Consider the following 22,476-nt stretch of genomic DNA (forward strand, 5'->3'; position numbering starts at 1 on the left):
CACACACACACACACACACACACACAGTCACTCACTCAGAGCAACCACAGGTGGGAAGTTAATCAGCACAATCACAGGATAATTTCAGGCCAAAAGAGTAAAAAGTACAATAGATCTCACAATCTGATGTCTTGGAGGAAAAGCAGTGTTAATCATTGAAAAGTAGAAAGTATTTTAAATTAAAATCTCATTTGGTTTCCCTTTTCTCCTCTGTTCTTGTTTGTCTGACTCTGGTTATGCTAGTCCCTCAGTTTTTGTTTCTATTCATAATAGTTTTGTCCTCCCCCCATGAATTTTATTTTATCTTTCCTGATATCTTGTGCTTTTAATAAACCCCTTTAATTACGAGACTCCCACCTGTCGTTATGTCACTTGGGTCTATCTATTCACCAAATGTGACAAAATGTTGTGGGTTCAACTCAAAATGAATGGATGGGAGCTTTGTATTTGGCAACAGTGGTCCTTACAGAAGCAGAATGAGCAAACGGGACAACATGAAACCATAATGTATCACTAAAATCTTATCCAAAGTCTCTGATAGCTTTCATTCAAAATTGTACACGTCTGGACTTCCCTGCGGCAAAGGCATCTATGGTATCATCAAATGATACCTGCCTAGAAACCGCACGAAAGCCGCACCTGAGGGCTTGGACGGACTTTTCATGATGACAATGCCAATATGACTTGTTGATGTAGGAAATGCTACCTGAGATGCCCACAGATAACTCGTCCCATCCATCCCTTCCACAGTGCACGGTGCAGGACAGGTTCAGGGACAGGTCAATCAACTAATGAGAGAAAGGAGGAAGGGCCTGTTCTTGCTTATTTTATCATTTTTCATTTCCAAGACAGAGCAAGAGAAAAGGGCGCCAGTCGGGGCTGCAAGTTATTACATTTATTTATTTGTTTGAGGGCTTATAGCAGCGCCCCCTTCAGCAGGTGGTCCCCTAGGCGACCGTCCAAATGGCCTATGCCAAGAGGCGGCTCTGGCCAGGACGTTTTCTTTGTTTGTGGTTGTGGAACAGATTCAGTGTGTTGCCACATCTTGTTTCAGGCATTTGACAACTTTCGAATCATAGAACTTTGACTCAAATCTGATTTTTTGCTGAATTATTACCAAATGACAGACATTTTTGACGTAACCCAGGCGTGAGCTTGGCTTTCCATTACTTTCTTTGTTTGTAGGTCCATGTCAGATTCACCACATTATGGCATGTACATACGCTTGGTCACACAACTAAAGTAGTAAAATATCAATTGATCTACATAAAACATTTTGGTGGCAACTTTGGAAAAATTACTGACAGAATTTATGATATATGATAATGTAATATGGCAAAACACTACTGACATCTTTCTGTCAACATAGTGTTTCAGTTTATGAAACAGATTTTTTTCTTGCAGAATAAAGAATGGTATAGTAAAAAATAAATCTATTTCATCTCTCTCAGTCAGGCAGAGATTTATTTAATCTCACTTCTTTTATGTTTTACCTTGTGCTGCAGCTTTTACATTTGACAGCATTCAGTTCAGACTAGTGCCATGATGAAAATGTTGGATTGCAAGTCACTCATGAGCACATGAGACTGATGTGATAAATGCAGTCACACTTATGTGACTCCTGCTGAAAATCTAACAGGAAAAAGCTAGAGATCAGAACATAGGATTTTAACATCCCTAACTAATGTCTGTTTTTTTTTCTTAAATAGTGGATATTGCCAACTATCCTATATAGAGGCCGTAAGCTAAACAGAGATTGGTCAACAGGGCTGCTGATGCGTTCTGAATAAAGGGTTTAATGGGCACCTTTGATCCTCATCAACATGTCCACACACATTCAAAAAGTGTGTACACAACTTTTCAACATCCTCCTCACACAAATGTGAGTGGTCACGGATGCAAACACATAAAAGTGCTTGTGGTCGGAGCTACAACTGCAGCAGTTAATCAATTAGTAGATTGACAGGAAAACTAATGACATTAATCAGCTTTTTTATATTTCTCTTTGAAAGACTCAGCTTTGAAGTCAGCTTGTATCTTTTTTGAAGGTTTCCTTGATTCTTTTTCCACCACTCAGATTGTCATATTATATCTATTGATATGTCTCTTGCAGCCTCATCTACAAATGTTATAGCCTAAACATCTTAATAATATTTGCTGTTGTCACAGAAACACTAAATCATCTTGGAGATAATCCTGTAGCCTTTAACCTGACCTTGCTTAGAAAATATTTTCTTCCTTATCTCTCTACCATCCCCAATTTCTACCGGGCTTCAATGTCCTGCCCTGGGACACTTTGACATGTGGTCGGGAAGAGTGGGGCGCGAACTTCCGACCCTATGGTTGGTTAACGGCCACTTTACCAACTGAGCCGCCCCATGCTCAGGTTTCTTATCTCCTTAAATTAATGGTATAGTCAGAAAACCTTTGGGAATGTGATGCCTAATCGATCGGCACTGGTTCATACTGAAATTAATCATAAGCTCCTAGAATCTGACGTACAAGATTACAAAGCATGTAGAAGTTTAAAAATCATTACAGATTTTCCTTAGTGCAAGGCTTTAAGAAGCAGGGGTTAAGCAGCAGCTTTGGATCTTATCTTGCCATTCAGTGGCCTGGTATTGGCTTAATCAACGCAAACCTCTGGCTTAGTATAGCCCTTAATCTACCTGCCCGTTTGTATAGTGCAGCACTGTAGGTGGTTACAGTAAGCTTGTGCTAGCTCGAACTACAAATTGTTAGAGTTAGATAAAAAGCTGAAAATATTTGATATGTTTAAAGGTCCAGACAGATCTTAAAGCGAAATTACACTCAACCTTTCCAGAATAACTACAAATTACATCACATTAATAAGCTGCTGGATTTGTCTACAGTCATGGAATATTTATACTGAGTACGTCAGAAGTAAAAGACAAGCACATGTCCTCACCTGAAAGGTGAAAAAAAGCCTTTACCTCTTTAATATCACCTCCAAATAAAATCTTGCATGGTCACTTAACAAAGGCAGTGTCATTTTTAAAGTGAGACCCTATGTGCCATACTTGTATTGTTGTTATGGTTACCTTAGATTAATGCACCTTTCACACTGTATTTAACCTGCTGACTCGTATTACGTATGAGGTGTACTGATATAATATATTGACACTTATAGTTTTTTCCATAACCCTGACTCATCATTAGCCCAATGGAAAAATACTGTGAGTATTGTCGCACTTCTAAACACACTGACAATATCCCAGAAGTAAAATTAAAGGGAATGTCTTATTCAGCGTGTAGTAAATGTGGTATGAATCATAATAACATTTTTCCATTCTCCTGCACTCACCTCTGCTCAGGACTGTTTATCACTTGGTGAGCTGCAGAACACTCACTCTTTGCTTTCAAGAGGTGAAAACACAAAAGAAAGCTATGCAAATATACTATTCAAACAACTCTGCCGATGTCCTCGAACATGACCGTGACCTGTTCCCACGGTTTTGCTGTCAATACTGAGCACTGTATAACTTAACGACTTTATAAGGCAAAAGAAGAAATTTCAACCATGGTTTAAATGTAGTTTCAAACTTTACAATTATAGAGTTCTAAACAGCATCTACTGCAACAATATTTGTTTCTTAAATGTACTGGAGCTAAAGTCTAACGTGGTATGCAAAAACAGTACCGTAGTAGCTCACAATTGTATTCAAGTCCAGTTAGAAACAGCAGCACAGCCCTACACTCAGTTCACAAACCAAACCTTGCCTCCGTGTGAACTCTGTGTACCTGAATGCATCTGTTGATCTCTGTTATATGATAGTCGGGATGACGAAGTTCCTTTCTTCCTGAAATACTTTGAACCTTTCAAGCTCTCCAACTGTCAGACTCTGACCTTTCTGATGGATGCTCAGCACAGCGGTGCAGCTGTGCTTGACAGCTAAGATGTTGGCATTTCTGCTGCTGCATTGAGCTGCAGTTGAACCTGTGACAGATGCAGTTATTTCCTCACCTACCCTCAACTCATTAACAACATGATTGTGCTGATAATTGATGTTGTCTTATGGGAATATATGTTAATTCCCTGTCAGCATAATCGTGGGCCGTGATAATAAAGCTTCTTTGTCACACTTTACACTGCTGTACTTATTTAACATTAATAAGCAGAACATGACAACACATTTGTTTAACAGTAGGTGGGTGTATACAGCTATAAGTGTGTTTGTAATGTATGGTGTTTGTCAAAAAATGTCTTCTTACATAAACATCTTTTATACCACAAATCTATTAAAGTATATTTAATTATTAATATAAATGCAAGAATTTAAAGTAACAAATGTGCTTCTTAGGACATTAAGGATCTCCGTAGCTAACAACTACATTTCTTTAGCTTAAGCCTCCACTTTCGCAGTTGTTGGCAAATACTTCACACTAAATCCTTGTTTCACCACTATATTGTGTTTATTGTTAGAATAAATGTATTAAGCAGCAATAAAAGTTCATCTGTCCCACAGTTCAAGAATGCAGCCAAAATTGGATTCAATTGCTCAGTATCAGTACTAGATTACAAATCAATAATAGAAAAATTTGGGCGGCACAGGCTCCCTGACCGACTGTGGCCCTTGTGTGGAGAGTTTGGATCTTATCTCCGTGTTTGCATGTGTTTCCTCCGGGTGCTCTGGTTTCCTCCCACAGTCCAAAGACATGCATGTTAGGTTAACTGGTGATTCTAAAATTGTTACCCGTGGGTATGAGTGTGAATGTTTGTCTGTCTGTGCATATGTCTCTGTGTTGGCCCTGCGATAGACTGGAGACCTGTTCGGGTTGTACCTCACCTCTCAGGACAAGGGATAGGACCCTTAGATAGACTAACAACGATGGACACTCAAAAATCCTGCTATAAGAACAGCTATAATGTGCTCTAAACATTTATTAAACATTTATGTAAAGTTTGTATATACTGCAAACAGAGATTGTTACCAATTTATTAAGCAAAAAAAGCCTCTCAAGGAAGTTAATGTTAAATGGAAATTACAAGCAAAATTAAATTAAATACACATAACATATACAGAGAACCATTAGCCTGCACTGTAATACAAAAAGAAAAAAAAAAAAATCTAAGTGAAGCTAAATTTGAGCTTTTCAGGAAGCCCTGCTGATGAACATCATATTGTCTGTAAGCTACACTGCTAAGCAAATGAACAGTTGGCTATGTGAAGCATGACACTTTCTTCTGTTATATTACAAATCAATATACATTTAACCCATCTGTCTTCATTGTTCCCTGAAAATGAAAACTGTGTGGAAACTGTGCTTTTGAAGCTTGAAGAGGTCACTGCATTAAGGTTGAGATTAGAGGGTTTAGAGAAATATTTTCTAGCTCTCTCTTTGAACATCAAGGCTTCCTGATTCAGGCTGCAGAAACTCTTTTCTACAAAAACAGTGCATTTAAACAGTACTCAGGTGGTACTATGGGGAACAAAGTGTACCAAAAAGATATCAACTACCCCACCACTTTCATGTTGTTTAGGCCAAATTCTGACTATCCAAATGTCACAGCGGAAATCAAGACTCATCTCAGCATCCCTGCTGAGATGAGTCCTTCCTTCGGCCTTGGCTCCTCTACCAGGAACATGCGAGTTTCTGGGTCCTGCACCTTAGTTATTCCTAGGACTGCAGTCTTCAGGACAGAGATCTCAGATGTTGTTCCTGGAATCTGCAAGATCCACTCTCCCAGATTGGATGTTAAAGCCCCCGGTGTTCCCATTACCACGGCAATAACTTGTGCCTTCAGATTCAGGTTTTTCACTTCCTCTTTCATCCCTTGATATTTCTCGAGCTTCTCGTGTTCCTTCTCCCTGATAATGCACTAATAAATATCACTTGAGATTGTTACATCTCCTCTGTTTGTCCACCACTACTACGTCCAGTTGGTTTGCCTGTACCAGTATGTCAGTCTGTATCTGGAAGTCCTAAAAGATATTAGCTCAGTCATTCACCTCAGGATTTCCAGCCTCTACTCAGCACAGATATTTCAGTGCACAACATATACACCAATCACCTTACCATCAAGTGGTAAGCCATAACTTTAATACCATATGGGGTTTCAATATAAAGATATTATATATTTTTTCTAAAAATGTTCTAAACTAATAAATGAGTATTGAGTTTATGTACATCTAACACCTCTTTGCACAGTGCTTCACATTTTTATGTTTGAGTGTAGTATTTAGTATCTGCTCATACAAAATTTAATCCTGTACTTCTATATTCCAAAATGTTAAGTGACTCTGCCCCATTGACAGAACATTAACATAATTATTAAGTCTGAAACGCTCTTTATCTTAATTATGTAGGTTATGATTTAAAATATTGTTAAATTATTATAAATAAAGTCTAAATTATTACTAGGATAACAGTGAAAATATAACTGGGAGGATGTGACTCCAGAAACTTACATGTTATGTGATGTTTGGACACTGATTGCACTGTGGTACATAGTGAAGCTTCTTCTCTCACAAAGGATCTTTTGCTGAGCACAGACACTGACTACAGAGAGCCCAAGTGATGAAAGCAACAGTCAACTCTGGCTGAAAATGAGAAGCCACTTGCTGAACAGTTTGTGCTCAGCTCTTTCCTAATTATAATTAGTGTGGGAGCTCATGAAATCTGTGCATTTTGCCATCCTCGGTGTCAGAGCTCACAAATATGATTCAGACACTCTAACTTGTACTTTGATATGCAGTGAAATGTTGCAAATTTCAGTGCTGCAGCAGATCAGTCTACTGGAAACAAATGATCAGATTATTATCTGAGTTCTGCTGGACAACACATATCAGCCCCAACAGAGATGCATGGTTCTTTGGTTTTAACAGCTATTTGAATTTAATCTATGCTTATAGTAATATCAGCATCAGTAACACTATATTGTTTGTTTTTTAACTATTTTAAGATAGTGAAATATTATTTCAGTTCACAGGCAATTCTAAAACTATTATTTCCAGAACAATGCTTTACTGGAAGTTGTGAATAGCTTTGTTTGAACAGTCAAACCATTATGCTGTTTGCATACTTATTAAAGTACAATCAGAGCTCAGTGTGAAAGAAACCACTTCCCACTTGTAGTAGTATTTATATGTCTCGGTCACTTCTGAGAAACATTTCAGATAAAGCAGCTTTCACCTTCAGCAGCTCTGATAGCCGCACGTTTGTTTTGCCACCTTAAGCTACTTCTGGTTAAAAAGCTGCTGCTGCTAATAGTTGTTTTTGCTTAAGCTGACAACATTTTCCAGTCCATAGTTATTTAAAGTTCTGGCAGTACATATTAATGATTTTTCATGTTTGTTCTTTCTTTCTTTTTTGGTGGTTGTACAAGCCTTCGGGTAGTTGTAGGTATAAAATAAATAAATAGGAATGGAATAATTGAAATTCTTTGATTATTGGGAAGGGAAAGTGTAAACAACTTTTAAAAGTGAATATTTCTGCTGGCTGAGCAACAACACCAGTGACAGTAAACCTAAACATTAAATTACCCAAGAACTATGGACAGTTCCACTGTGGATCCTAGCTGGTAATGTGCCCGGGTTTAAGTATAACATTACAGTGCATATTATGCTCAGTCAAAATATGTCATGACATTGTTGTAAAGCTTATGTGATACATAAAAAACTGTAAGCATCAGAATCAATTATTAAACAAATAAAGTGGAAAAATGTGCTGACAGTGAACAAGACCAGAATAGATGAGTCTCCTAAAAAGCCCAGACATCAAGCATTAAATATATAGATGAAATGTAATTTTATCCTGGGTCTCCTCTTTTTTTCACTGTCTCTGGTTTTACAGGCCAAACAGGTGACTGCAGCGAGCTATTGATCTTTGTGATTGTTGAGTTTTCAGATGTGAGATTATGTTGCTGCCTCCCCTCCTGTCATTGAAACAACAGAAAGGCAGACAGGGAGACATTTTGGTCTTGCTCCTGTATAATGCTGACAGCAGTTCAGAACCTCAATTTACAAACTGAATAGATTTCCTCTTTCAGAGCAGCATGAAAGGCCTGAAAAATCCTGGTGTATAAGTGTGATGATTAATGAGGGGGTATGAAATGTGACAAATCCAAAGCAGATATTAGAAAGACTTTCAAGGTGTTTGGGATCAGAGATGGGGCGGAGGATAAATTGATTTCTCCAAGGCATCACAGTTGTAAGGAATGTTAAGGCTGCTGCACAATCAGGGTTCGGCTGAGAGAGATTTATTCTAAGATGAGGCTGCCAATCTTATAAGTTAAATATTCTCAGTTTTTTTGTTTGTTTTGTTTTTTTTTTAGCAAATATCAGATATTTTCTGAAACACATTGAATAGACACATTGCTTTCTATCTTTATTGTTTAATTAGAGTTCTAATCTATAACATGTCAAAAGTGTGAATAGGCCCATTGGAATCTTTAAATTTCCACTCTCATGAAATGTCAGATAAGCTGAATTTTTAAACTAGACAAGATCTTCCAAGAACATATTCAGATAAAACCACTCATCTAGGCACAGAGGATACTACTATTGGCTGAGTTGGATGAGAGGAAAGGCACAAACAACCTATAGATTCAACTTGGAAGGCCTGTGTAGGAACGTTTAACCATTCCACTATGTGTCACATGGAAGTCATCATGGGGCTTTATTCAATATCTACCCTACATTTTTTCTTAAATTTGTTCTTAAGAAGGGTCTAAAGAAAAGTCTATGTCAGATTCATGATGTGTTTTTAAGCCACAGATTGATACGCACCTTCCTTTTAATGAATTTTATTATCCTTATGAGTTGAGAGGATGCTCTAATTGTCCCTTTTTTCTACTACAGATAAACTCCCTGTCAAAGTCAATAAAAAAGCATGAGACTGTAGGTTTGACTGCAGTGTCCAATTGTCCTTGAAGTCATTGTAGGTGGTTGACTCATTCCTTTTTCTACGAGCTAGGTCTAGGGCTGGTTTGGAGCAAGTGCCGGGCCAGAAAAACTGGCTCCAGAGTGGCACAAACTCTTTGCTGTTCCAAGAACTGCTTTTGTCAACAGCTGGGGTGGGATTAGTGTGACCAACAAGTTGTTAACGTTTTGGTAAGTAATTGAAAAGCTTGTTAAAACTGGCAATATCTGCATAGGCATAGATTCTGCTCTTACATAGGAAGAAATCCCATATACAGAAAGATTTGTGAATAAGAGAGACTTCGTAAAAACTGCGTAAGCCAAAGAAAATTTCTTCTGAAAAACGGTTGGTGGATAAGACCCAATGTCTCAAGTTTGCAAAGCAAAATGCGATATGTAGAAACCAGTGTTTGGGAAACAAATGCTGTGGACAGTTGAAGTAAAAAAAATGTTCCTTTATTCATTGTTGGTCTTTGGGCTACATGGAACTGCATTTGAAAAAGTAACTATTTGCTAACTATTTGCTAGCAAGGAAAACACCAATAAAGGGAAGAATTGGTTACACAAAATTCAGATTTTGTATGTACACATTGTGATCTACAGTGAAGAGGGAGTTAAAAAACAAATCAAGAAGAGCAAGACTCTTAGCTGTGACACTGTCACACTAGGGAGTCCGAATATTTGTCTTAATTTCATAAAATGAAATGTTAAACAGGACTTTTTATGTCTGTATTTGCTGTAGGGTTGTATTTTGTTCTATTAACTATAAAAACATCAGCAAATGATGTTATTTACTCAGGGGTGGTTAAATGTTTGCATAAAATGTTGCATACAAATCATTAGACATACAGGTCAAACAGTTGACTGATCTGCCTATAAATTAAAGAGCTAAACAGAGCAAAAATGTCCCATAAGGCAGGATGACTCACACCCTAATGGTGGAACATTAGAATTTGAACCATTAATAAATGTAGCTTCACAAATAGCATCTAGTTCACAGTTTAACACATTAAAGCTTTGATAAAAGACATTTTCTCTTACATTACAGTTGCCACATTTGGTCATTATACAATATTAAATTAACAAAAACCTAAGGAAAACATTATTTCTTTTCATCATAATTAAAGTATTATTGATGAATCAGCAATTTGAGCTGTTTTTGATGTTATTTAATTGCATCATCACTAAGGACTAGTGGCTTATTGTAGTTAGTGTTCTTTCTTCTTGTCTTTCTAAAATCTAGTTCTCTTGATTTACGACACAGATCTCCTTGTTTTCTCTTACTCTGGTTTCCATGGTGATCAAAATTGGAAAATTCAATGTGGAATGTTGAACTGGAGATATTGAAAAATGATAAATGTGACACTGTGGTGAAAGAAACTACACAGGTCTCATAAAAAGACATATAGCACATTTGTTGCTTTTTCTTGTTTTACTGTTTCAGGTTGTATTTTTTTGGGTTTTTTTGTTTGTTTGTTTTGCCTCCTGCTTCTTTTAGTGAGGCAGAGACTGAAAATCCTTTTATAGATTGCAGCTGTTGCCATTCAGGTGACAATAACCTTTCATTCAGCTTGTTTGATGAACTCTATCAGTGATCTCAGGGCACATCTGTGCTGTTCTCACAGTTGATTTCCTAAATGTAACAGTAGGCATTTTGAAAAAGTCTTTTTATGAAAGGAGAAGGTCAATATTTTATTTTGACAGGATGTTCTTTTAAAATGGTTCTCGTGATGCATATTAGATTGAATACTGTATGGGACAGCTGTGTCTGTAATGAAGGGTGAAATGAAATGTCAAGCCTCTATATGCTTTTATGTGTCATTTGCATCACTTTACACAGATAAAATGTTTGTGTGTTTCAGGAAGTTTCTCTACGTGTTTCGATTTTTTCCTTTCCTTCCTTCAGATAATGTGCCCCATGTATATAAGTTGTTAGGTCCTGGATTTCCTAACTAACTCTTATTCCATGTTCACGGCCATGTTAGCAGCTCGTGTAGTGCCATAGCACCACACTCCTGGTGTGGTTAGTAGTAACCTGAATAAAGACGTTTCAGTGTCCTTATTAAAGCAAAGTGACCGTGTGGGTGTGTCCCTAAATGTACTTTTAGCTTCAATAGTTGGTCAGTACAGATGTTTACTGAACTTCAGTTTCTTGAAACAATGTACTGTCTGACCTCAAAGGTCTATGGGTTCATGTTAACCAGACTCCTGCAAGGTTGATAATAAAATGTCGATTATCAGCATGACACGCGTGTGGGAACAGATTCTGTTGAATTTATAGGACCAAATATAGCTGTGATCAAATGAATCTACCATAAAACATCCATTTTCACCCTGATTTTAATTGTGTCCTGTCTGACTCACTAACTTATATCCATCTGTTTCCCGTCTGCTTTTATCTGTGTCCTGTATTTTTCTTTTCATCTCTGCTGCTTGTCCACTCTTTATGTTTGCCTTTTTCCTGCTCATTTCACAGGTCATCGTGGTATTATAATACCTTATGGGTGCTTTGCTCAGTTCACATTACGTGCAAAATACCTAATAATGTATATGAAGCCAAATGGACCTGATATAATATTGCCAATAAAAAACCTCCTAAATGCTGAACTCAATCACACATGGTCACTCCACTGACTTTTATGAACAGTATTACAATTCACTACTTCACCACCACTTTGAGTCTTTGAGTACCATTTGAAATGTAGGAGGATAAGGGAAGTGTTACGTATTATCTTTTTGCCATGCAATATTTATGAAAATGTTGCAGTGCATAATATTAATGTCAATGCTTTTACAACAGCAGCACCAAGCACTAGAAACAAACAGTGGTGGAAAAAAACTCAAAACTTTGTCATGTCCTTGGAAAACAAAAACCTGTTTATTTTCATGTATTTTATTTTCAGTCTCCTCAGAGATGAATATGGAAAATGTCAATAATTCCGCTAATTTATTTTTCTTCCAACATTGCAGATGGGTGGGAGCTGAAACAGCAGAAGGACAAGGCAACAGAAAAGAGAACCTCCATGGGCGACTTCTCGCTTCCCGGGCTGGAGATGACGGATGAAATGTGGGAGAACGGCAGCCTCGCCAACCCCTCACATGGACTCCCACTGTTTCTGTTCATGTTCAATAACAGCGATCTGAATGAGACTCTATTCAATTCCACCAACTCCACCGTCCCTGATGTCTCGCCAGGTCCCAGCGTGGCAGGGATCCTCATCCCACTCATTTACATAATTGTTTGTATCATCGGTCTGGGTGGTAACACTTTAGTCATCCACATTGTGCTGCACTACTCAAAGATAGAGTCAGTGACCAACATATACATCCTCAATTTAGCCATCGCTGATGAGCTCTTCATGCTCGGCCTGCCTTTCCTGGCAGTGCAGAACACCCTCCAGTCGTGGCCCTTTGGCTCCTTCATGTGCCGACTGGTCATGACTGTTGACTCCATCAACCAATTCACCAGTATCTTCTGTCTCACTGTGATGAGCATCGACCGCTACCTCGCTGTGGTCCACCCAATTCGGTCTTCAAAGTGGCGGCGCCCCCAGGTGGCAAAAATAGTGAATGGCACAGTGTGGGCACTGTCCTTTCTTGTTGTCCTGCCTGTGGTGATCTTTGCCAACATCCAGAAGGCAGGAGGCACCTGTAACATTGCCTGGCCTCAGCCGGCTAACATTTGGCGGGCGGCCTTTATCATCTACACCTGTAATGTTGGATTTTTTTGCCCTCTTCTTATTATCTGCCTCTGCTACCTGCTCATTGTCTTCAAGATCCGCAGCTCTGGTAAAAAAGTTCACGCCACCTCAACCAAGCGAAGGAAGTCAGAGCGTAAAGTAACACGCATGGTTGTGATTGTTGTTGCTGTGTTTGTCTTCTGCTGGCTGCCTTTCTATGCCCTTAACATCATCAACCTGCTGGTGTCCCTTCCCTCAGAGTATCAGGGTCTTTACTATTTTGTCGTAGTGCTTGGCTACGCTAACAGCTGCGCCAATCCCATTGTCTACGGCTTCTTGTCAGATAACTTCAAAAGGGGTTTCCGGAAAGCACTCTGCCGCTCCACGAGGAAGGTGGAGAACCACGAGCCCATGGAGCGCCAGCAACAGCAGGAGGAAGGAAGGAGGGCGCTGATGCCCAGGGAGAGCCTGAGACGGGTGATCAGGGATGAAGAGGATGACGATGAAGAGGATGTTTCAGAAATGACAGAGATATACAGAATTGCTCAGAACGGCAACAGCAGTTTCCAGCCACACAGCTCGCAGCTGGCATTCTCAGAGAAAGGACCGACTCCTGGAGCACAAGAGCTGCCCTCTCCAGACAAGAAGAACAAAGCAGAAGATGTGAAAGCAAACGATTCGGTCAACGGGTCTGTGCTTACTGTACCATTGCTTCTCAATGGAGCCAAAAATGGAAACATTAAAACTCTGCCCGAGGAAAACTTCGAACAGAGCACCTCATTGGAAATTAGTTATTTATAAAGGGAATTGTGGACTGTAAGCTTATGTTGCTTGAGAGGAACAACACTAATCCACCACAGAGAGCTGTTTGTAATTTTAAAAAGCCCTTTAATGCCCCTATAGGCTGGACCTAGGTTGCTCCATGGACTCAAAATTTCTTTAGCATTTCAAGGAGTTGCTAAACCAGCAAACAGAAAGTATCTCAATTTATATTGTGTACTTTATAATATGTATATATTTAAATATGCATGCTGTACATATATATGTATGTCTTTAATTGCTGTTATCACGTGTATCTTGTTAATCTTTGTATTTTAAGCTTTTTCATTCCATAAAGTAATCATGGGCTCAAATTTGACTGTACTTCAGCTTAGATCAGCATTTACATGTCTATTTCTTTATTGAATGTGAATCTGTCCCTGTAACCCAATTTTCTATTAATTTTGTGTATATACCATTAATTTCTTTTACTGTTCACATTTATAAATGAAATATATAATATAATATAATTGCTGCCATCCTGGCAGCAATTATATTATATATGGGAGGGTGGAGCATAGGAAAAGGCTCAGACCTAGTCAACCTGTGTGGTTGGGTTCAGGTGACAAAATTACATTGATAAAATAAAATGTAAAATCATAGTTTAATCATAATTTTAAGAAACATGTTTCTCGTGCTTCAAGTTACTTTTGGCTAATCCCAATGAAGTGCTGTAAATGCTCAATCACAACATACTGCAGTTGCTCACCAGCCAGTGTAGGAAAATAGAGAATATATGCACAATAAACAAGATGGTACTTGTTTTTGTGCTTTTGTGTTTTTGTGTGTTGTTTTGTGCATGCTAGGCCGGTGGCCCAGGGGTAGAGCATTGGGTTGAGATGCAGAAGGCTGCAGGTTTGAATCTCACCCCACCAGGTGAGGCCCTGGACCAGAGTCCCAACAAATAGGGAGGGCATCCGGTGCAAAAACCCATGCCAAACACATTGCGCTGTGACGACCCCTGAAGGGACAAGCCGAACGCTGTTGATTTTTGACACTTGTTTTTGTGCATAAAATGAGCCATGAGCATGTGTTATGTGCCAAATGACACTGTGTCACAAAACATTGCATGATTATGACCTACTGAGTCTTTTAGCATGTGGAGCAAGTATCTACTGGCCCATACACTCCCTTCTAAAAGTATTGGAACTGTGAGGCCAATTCCTTTCTTTTGCTGTAGATTTAAAAAGTCTGGGCCTGACATCAAAAGATGAATATGAGACAAGAGACCAACATTTCAGCTTTAATTTTCATGTATTTACATCTGGATCTGATATGCAGCTTAGAAGATAGATACTTTTGTTTGAACCCACCCATTTATTAAGTGAGCAAAAGTATTGGACGTAGACTTAAATAGATTGAAGTGAATAAAACAATATTGAGTTGCAAATCCTTTGCTTGCAATAACTTCATCAAGCCTGTGACCCATTGACATCACCAAACTTTAGCATTTTTCTTTCGTGATGCTTTTCCAGGCTTTCATCACAGCCTCTTTCAGTTGTTGTTTGTTTTGGGGGTTTACTTCCTTCAGTATCCTCTTGGGTGATGGGTAAAATGCATGCTCTATAAGTTAAGCCTGGAGATTGACATGGCCAGTCTGAAATCAATGAAGATTAATGAGCCTGTCCCAGAAGAAGCCATGCCATTACCACCACTGTGTTTCACTGATGAGCTTGCATGTTTGGGATCATGGCCAAATTCTTTCTTTCTCCAAACTTCAGTCTTTCCATCACTTTGGTAAAGGTTCATCTTTGCCTCATCAGCCCATACAACTTCTCATCTCTCATAAAGCCTGGCCTTCCTATTCTTCTTGCTAATAAGTGGTTTGCATCTTTTGGCGTAGCCTCTGCAAACAGTAGCTTGTCATATCTTCACTCCTGAAGGTACACCGCTTAACTATAAATGCAGTCTGAACAGAAAAAACCCAAATCTCAAACTGAGCACAAACATTCAGTGGCATTTATTGTTTGAATAACTAATGTCATACGATAAGCATGGGCAACAAAATACACCTGTCAGTCGAATGTAAAATACTTTTGCTCACATGGAAAATGGGTGGGTTCAAACAAAATGTGCTATCTTCTAAGTTGTGTATCCCATCCAGATGTAAATACCTGGAAATAAAAGCTGAAATGTTAATCTCTTGTGTCATATTCATCATTTGATGTCAAACCCAAATGTATTCAGTCTATAGCAAAAATAAAGGAATTGACCTCTGACCAATAATTTTAGAGGGGAGTGTATAACTAAAAATAATATCTGATGTAGGGGGACCTACAGTTTAGAAAGAACCACAGTCTATCAGAGGCAGATACTGTAACTAACACAGTAACTTAGGACATGAATTGGTAATTGTAAAAAACTAACAGTGACATTGTATTTAAAAAAGTTCATTAGTTCATTTTTGTATCTTGTATAAACTCCTCATTCATTCAGATAAAGGTACATACCCCTTTAGGCATCCATGTTTCTGTCACTTGTAATTTTTTTCTCACATTTTTGTCCACTACTAAGAAATGATATAATTCTAACTCAAACACTCCTCCAGATGATTTTATCTGGTTTTAGCTATTTCCCCAGATGTAGAGAAATATTGCGAAACAAGAAAAGTAGAGAGAAGTTTCATATCAATCATATATATGTAGAGCCATAAAAGTAAGATAGGAATTAGTTTAACACACACCTGCATTCTGCATTTATGCTATCCTGAGATTTGACAAACCACAGGACAGAACGTCACTGTTTAGATGCTAAATGCACATGAAACATTTTGATTGATTATGACATATGATTCATTTTTCTGTTAAAATTGTTTTCATTTACTTAAAGTAATAGCCTGTTTGTAAATTCTTCGATTACAATGTACAATGTTTTGCAGTCAAAGTGAAAATTATGTATATTTATGTCACATCAAAGTTGTTTGACCTGATGCGCAGCACTATTATTTATGAGGATTAAAATAAATAAGCCGGTTCTTTTATTTGTCTGTCCACTATTGTGGTGGTTGAGAATGAATCTGTTTAAATAGGTGCTTCTTATTTATTTCTGATTATGATAATAAAAGGCAACATTACATTTTCTTCAAAACATACATACTGTTGCAAATTAGTTAAATACAACCATAATTTCTAAGACGGGTTGCAGTCCTTCATATGTTACTCATTTGTTGCTAATTACATATAAACCATAAAAATTTTAATTGGCTAATGTGTCCATAGTTTAAATTCATTCTGGTGTCATGGCTGAAATGGTGACTCTGGTGAAATCCTTTTTCTAAAATGCTAAAATATTGAGTGATATTTCAAAGTTCAGAGTGTGTATGTTTCAGCTCCAATTTAACGACATCTGATGTTTCCAAGAAATCCATGTGAAAGGTCAACAACATTGTACAACAGAGATTAAACAGGTCATTGTGAAGGCTCTTAAGCTAATCTTTAAATAAATGCGGTACAACTACAATAGTGGCAGATATTACAAGTTAATCATTTATTATTTGTTATCAAATGAACTAGTAGTTCACGGTAGATACTATTTCAAGAATGGGAGTTATCATTTAAAACAAAGTTAGACTTTAAATTACACAAAACTGTTAAGTCACATTGGCTTTGTGGTGATGTGCAAATATACAAGGGTGTTATAATTGTCATACAGACTGAAACTGACATATATCACTACTGTCATTTCTTTTGCCATACCAACTTAGACTTTATAATTAAAAAGACTGATCATTAGAAAAATCTGAACACTGTGTTGAAAGTTTAAAATGCCAACTTAGTGGAGTAACATTCATTAGAAACACAGAGAAATAATAAATGTTATAATTCTCTCTTTCTTAAACTTTTTGTGCCACTTCACCCATTAGAAGTTAAAACATTCTCTCTCTAAAGATGATTCAGCTCGTGTCTCTTTTTAATCATGTCTTTAAATTTAGAGTTTTTCCCTTTCTCTAAACATCTTTTATTCCATTGTTGGGTTACAGCAAGCTCATCTCTGCTTGTGCTGCTTTTGATATGTTTAACTAAAAACTATGAAACTATGTTTCAAAGAAACCCAACATACATCTGATTCATGTAAGAAGACTATATATTTACCTGCAGTGGGGGACAATTATTTGTGTAACAGGACACTGGCATCATAGGGTGGTTGTGATGCAACAATGAGAACATCACATATTGAAAAGATGCCAGCTGCACTTTCCTTTTTTTCTTTGGTAAGACAAGGGAAAAGGCATAATTCAGACTAGCAGAGGAGTTGCTAAACTAGTGGTTATTAGACTAGTAAATGAATGAAGCTTCACATGAAACTCGTGCCAACCATTGTAGTTTAGTCTGAGCAGAGACAGTAAAGGACGAAGTTATAACCTCTGGTCCACCAGCTGTAACTCAATCTAACCCCTCATTCAGCAATCTATGAAAAAACACCTCAGTTTGGCAAACTAAAGGTACTAATGTCATCATATCTTGGTTTCATCCATCTCCATAGAAGTTACCAACACTGTCGGCTAAAGGAAGGATTTCTTAATTCTGGAAACCATCTACTGGCTCAGACCAGAGACTCAGCTCTTTGCTTGAGTTGGTGTTGGATTCAAAGACAGCTAATACCATGTCACATGTCCAAGTCATCATTAGATTTATAATATTGGCTCTGACAACTTTTGGCACATGTTGATTTTAGTGTGGTATTGGTAAATATTATGTCCACTACAGAGGAGTGTAGTAATTTGTAGAAGGAAAACAATCATATCTAATTCAGAACAAATGTGGAAACAACTATCCACCAATGAATCAAAAACTCACCCTCCTACTGTTCATTCATGAGTGCTGACACAACACACACTCTGAGACAAGACACAGTTTATTTAGCTAGCTGTAAATACAGTGAAACAATGCTTCTGTTCGGTGTTACTGTGCTACTTCTGCTGCCGCTTTCTGCTGGTCTTCAGCCCACACGCCCACGCACGCCCTTCTGCAAAAATCCACTGAGGAGCATAAAACTGTCATTAAGGGCACATTAAAAAGGGATTTGCCTGGCTGATACTTTATTTGCCTGGCCCCTGGGGCTTACAGTTTGATGAAAGCGGAGATTTGTTAAAGGAGAGTGCAGCTGGGAAGGGCTGTGTTTGTGTCTCTGTTTACTAGTGTTTGTGCATGTGTGTGTTTGGCTATAAATATTGCTGGTTCGAGCTGACTGTGTGATCCCTAGCTTCCCTGCAGTGATAGCCCACCTGTGCTTACTGTACATGGAGAGGTGATAGTCAGTTGATGGATCTGCTGGTGGCACTGATGACTCAGTGTGATTCTCTGCCTACAGGCTCTCTCCCACATACAATAAGAACAAGACTCAAGTTAATTCTAATAACCTATTATTGACTTTTTTGGCCGAAGAAGCTATGGAAACCCAGAGCAAACACTTTCATGAGCTTAAGAGGATGAACACACACAATTCTAATAAATGTCAATTCTTCCCATTTGGTCAGATTAAAAATCTTAATTAAACAAGACTCTGTAGCACAATCAGCACAATTTAAATGTCTATGTGAATAGAAAAGTGCTTATTTACAGTGTAATCATAATGCATGACAAGCTTTAAAGTTATGCCACTAGTGCTTGTAACAGGGTCAGAGTCTGTATTGCGGTGTTTATTAAACAGCAGTGTTGGTGCTGGAACAGTTTCCTGAAGGGACACAGACCTCATCTAAGCGACTGCAGCAGAGATTACACTGTAAAACTGTCAGCTTGTACATTTATTTTCACAAAATTGCTTGGGATAGATTAAACCATCGGGGGACAGGTACAACATTATTCTGCTCACTGCAGGTTGGTGTTTATTTAATATACACAGACACTTTACACAGGCTGCATTGCTTTCTGTTTGTTTTTTTCTTTTATAACCCTGCAGTTCAAATATTTTTGTGTGATTATGTGATAATATGACGAAATAGATATGTTTTAATGAAACTAGTCAGTTTTTTTGCTTCCAGTATAGCTGGCAAGAATGAGATAAATTGGTTTTTATAATATTAAAATTGCTTAAAGATGTAGTTAGACATTGGCTAGTGTTCGATTTGGAAGGTTGACACCATATATTTAGAATAAGTAATAAACTGGGACTTTGGCAAGTTTTAATGTGATTTATTAGTTCAAGCTTAATAATTTTATCTTGTTGATTTTATCTGCAGATGATGCTTCATAAAACCACAATCATTTTTATCCTTGGTTTTATATGTATATTAAACAAACAAAACATAATGTGGGCAGCACAGTGTTGGAGTGGTTAGTGCTGCTGGCTCACAGTTAGAAGGTTGATTAATGAACTTTGATGGTGCTGATAGACGGATTTGAATCGAAGACTTGTTTTCAGTCTTTATGCTAAGACAAGAATATAGCTTCACTGAATTGCTGAGAGTGGAATCAGTCTTTTTTGTAAAAAATTTATATTTATTTTTTTAATATTTATAATAATATTGTTAAAATAATATTGTTATATTTTATGCGGACTTTGGCCATAATGGATTATTCCTGCTATCAGTCAAATACGAGAATGCTTTTACTGTTTCAAACATCTCTAAACATAAAGAAAATTCCTTTTTTTCTCTGATGAATCTTTCAGTGTAACATTAGGATTCTCAAAGAGATAAGGAAATCTACTCAAGCAATCAAAACTTCTGTCTGACTAATATTAATCCCCAGTTTACAGCTGAACCCTCTATGGTCCCGTAAATCAAGAGAGCTTCAGTGTTGTAGCTGTGATCGTCACTGGGCAACAGTCAGCACAGTTAAATTTCTTCTAATCCTTAGATTAACTTTCAGAAACAGACACAAACAGAAAGCCCAAAGACAGAGAGGTATTTTTCTATCAAAAATATAAAGCTTGTAAAAGCGTCCATAAATTGGAGAATAGAAACACACTGAAGACAAGAAGCACATCAGGTTGAAACTCTGTGGCTTTTTAAAAAATGTATATATACCTTAATGCTAATGGTTGGTCTGTGTCTATTTCTGTACAGCTGAATTTTATGAGGACTGGAAAATATAGTATATATTTTGTTCACTCAAGTTTAGACCCAACTCACTATAAAAGATTAATATGTTGTTCAGTTTTTATTATCTTACTGTGTGCACCACCTCTCCTGTTCTCCTCCAGGAATAGAAGAACCATATTGATGGAAGTTTTTGAGTCTTTACAGAAACAAAAATATTTGTGGTGCATGAACATAATTAGAATTTGTCCATTTAATAACTAAAATGATTCCTGTAATAGATAATTGTAAATAATTGCCATGCTATGTTAAGTTGTGCTCTTTCTTTCTTTTTTTCATGTTGGAAAATAATTAGTGCAATTATCCCTATGTCATAATGCTGCTCTATTAAACGTAGGAAGTTCACCGAAGTAATTGCAATTTATTTTGAGGGGAAAATGAATGTTTGAACCTAACCATATTTCACACATCCACCTCATAGTGCTGCTACAAGAAGACTAGGAATCATTTTCTAGGAAAAACGCCTGAACAACATTTCATTAAAAGTCATGAAATAATTGGTGTGATAGTTCTGTATGTGATGTACTAATTAAGAGACATTTTACAAAGGATAAAACACACTATTAGTGTACAGTACACTAACGGTTCCATGTTGCTTTTCAATTGTGCACATTTAAATTCAGTAATGTAACATTTGGCCTAATCTACAGAAATAACCAGTCACATTTCCCCATTAAGATACATAATGAACATGATTTATGCACATGCTGTGATTACCATCTGTTGCCAGTGTTGTTCTAAAAACTGCAGTAAAAAGATAGTGAGCCTGTTTGATATGACTCACAGCTCAGCTGCCAAGTCACAGTGCAACGTGAAAAATATGTAAAATGGCAAAATTCACATTCTGATATTGCTGTTGTTTAATGTCTTGCTGTTTTGATGTCTTGATTATAGCTGCTGCATACAGTTGGGAGAAATGTTTTGTAATTACTGAAGAGAAATTGCTAATTATATCACATATAGAGGAACACAGATGTCAAAAAGATCAGATGTTCAAAGATAGCTGCCTCATTCATCACCGGACGGATCTGTGAGCAGCGTGAACAACTACTGCTGTTGTTGAATTCTATGAGGAATATTTTTTCTTGAAATAACTAACATGCATCACACAGACAACCACCTTTATTTTAATCAGATATTCTGACCTTTGCGGTGCATGAATAACATCTTAATTGGATCCAGGGATTAGTTTAGAAAACACACCCAAGGCCTCATGAGTGACAGCAGAGAAGATCAATGTTCTGGTTCTGTTTAGTATGAATTAGATGCTCAAAATAACAAATCTAAAAAGACTACAGAACATATAAACAAACACAAAGTTGATGTGTGTGTGATTTACAAATTCATAGGTCTGTGACTGCAAGAGTCTGTGTATATCAGCAAGATATATACAGTATATATACAGTCCAATTACATCTACAATGCAAATTGATACACATTGATAATAAATGAAAGGTTGTTGTTTTTTTTAGTTTTTTTGCATTTAAAATGCAACAAGAAACAACTCTGTCTGTCTTTACAGTTCTGCAGAATAGTAAAGCACCTTCCAAAATTAAAACCAGATCAACAGTGCCCCATCTATCCATAATTACTATAGGCTAAACCCATGTCCCTCTTTACAAACTTACAGTGTCTTTGTCCATATCGATCAAATAAAAAAGAAGTGTGTGGGTGAGGGGTTGGGAAATGCATTATGTCAACGTCCTCACTTTGCTGGCTGTACAAATGTGAGTGTATGTGTTTGCGTGCGTGATTGTGTGTCAGGTTTGTCTATCAACCGGCTGCGTTTCAGCATTTAGATTTTGTAAAATGTGTTTATTTCTGCCCTCTGGTGGGAACTGTGAGTAATTACAACTACATGCTCACAAACCTCTATCCCAACACAGGAGGTATCTACGGTGGCGCATTATGTATTCACCAAAGAAAAAATTAGAGACCATATCTTACAATTACGAGATACGCATCGGATTCCGTAAATACGAGCTACAGAACTACAGCCGTAGTAGTTTTATCTGCAAGTATACACAATCTGTATCCCTGCTAACATATTTATTTA

The 22,476-nt window shown here is 37.5% G+C and overlaps 1 protein-coding gene across 2 annotated transcripts in view; it reads left to right on the forward strand.

Annotated features, from left to right (window-relative positions):
• The window catches only part of sstr3 (somatostatin receptor 3), a 19,322-nt gene extending 2,967 nt beyond the window's left edge, over positions 1–16,355 (forward strand). For both annotated transcript variants that reach the window (XM_067478358.1, XM_067478359.1), the window contains one exon: positions 11,853–16,355. In XM_067478358.1, coding sequence (XP_067334459.1) covers positions 11,906–13,363 — 1,458 coding nt within the window. In that variant the 5' untranslated portion in view covers positions 11,853–11,905 and the 3' untranslated portion in view covers positions 13,364–16,355. The remainder of the gene's footprint in view (positions 1–11,852) is intronic.
• Positions 16,356–22,476: the final 6,121 nt, after the last annotated feature.

The sequence above is a fragment of the Channa argus genome, chromosome 15 (genome assembly GCF_033026475.1).
Source record: "Channa argus isolate prfri chromosome 15, Channa argus male v1.0, whole genome shotgun sequence".
Lineage (NCBI taxonomy): Eukaryota > Metazoa > Chordata > Actinopteri > Anabantiformes > Channidae > Channa > Channa argus.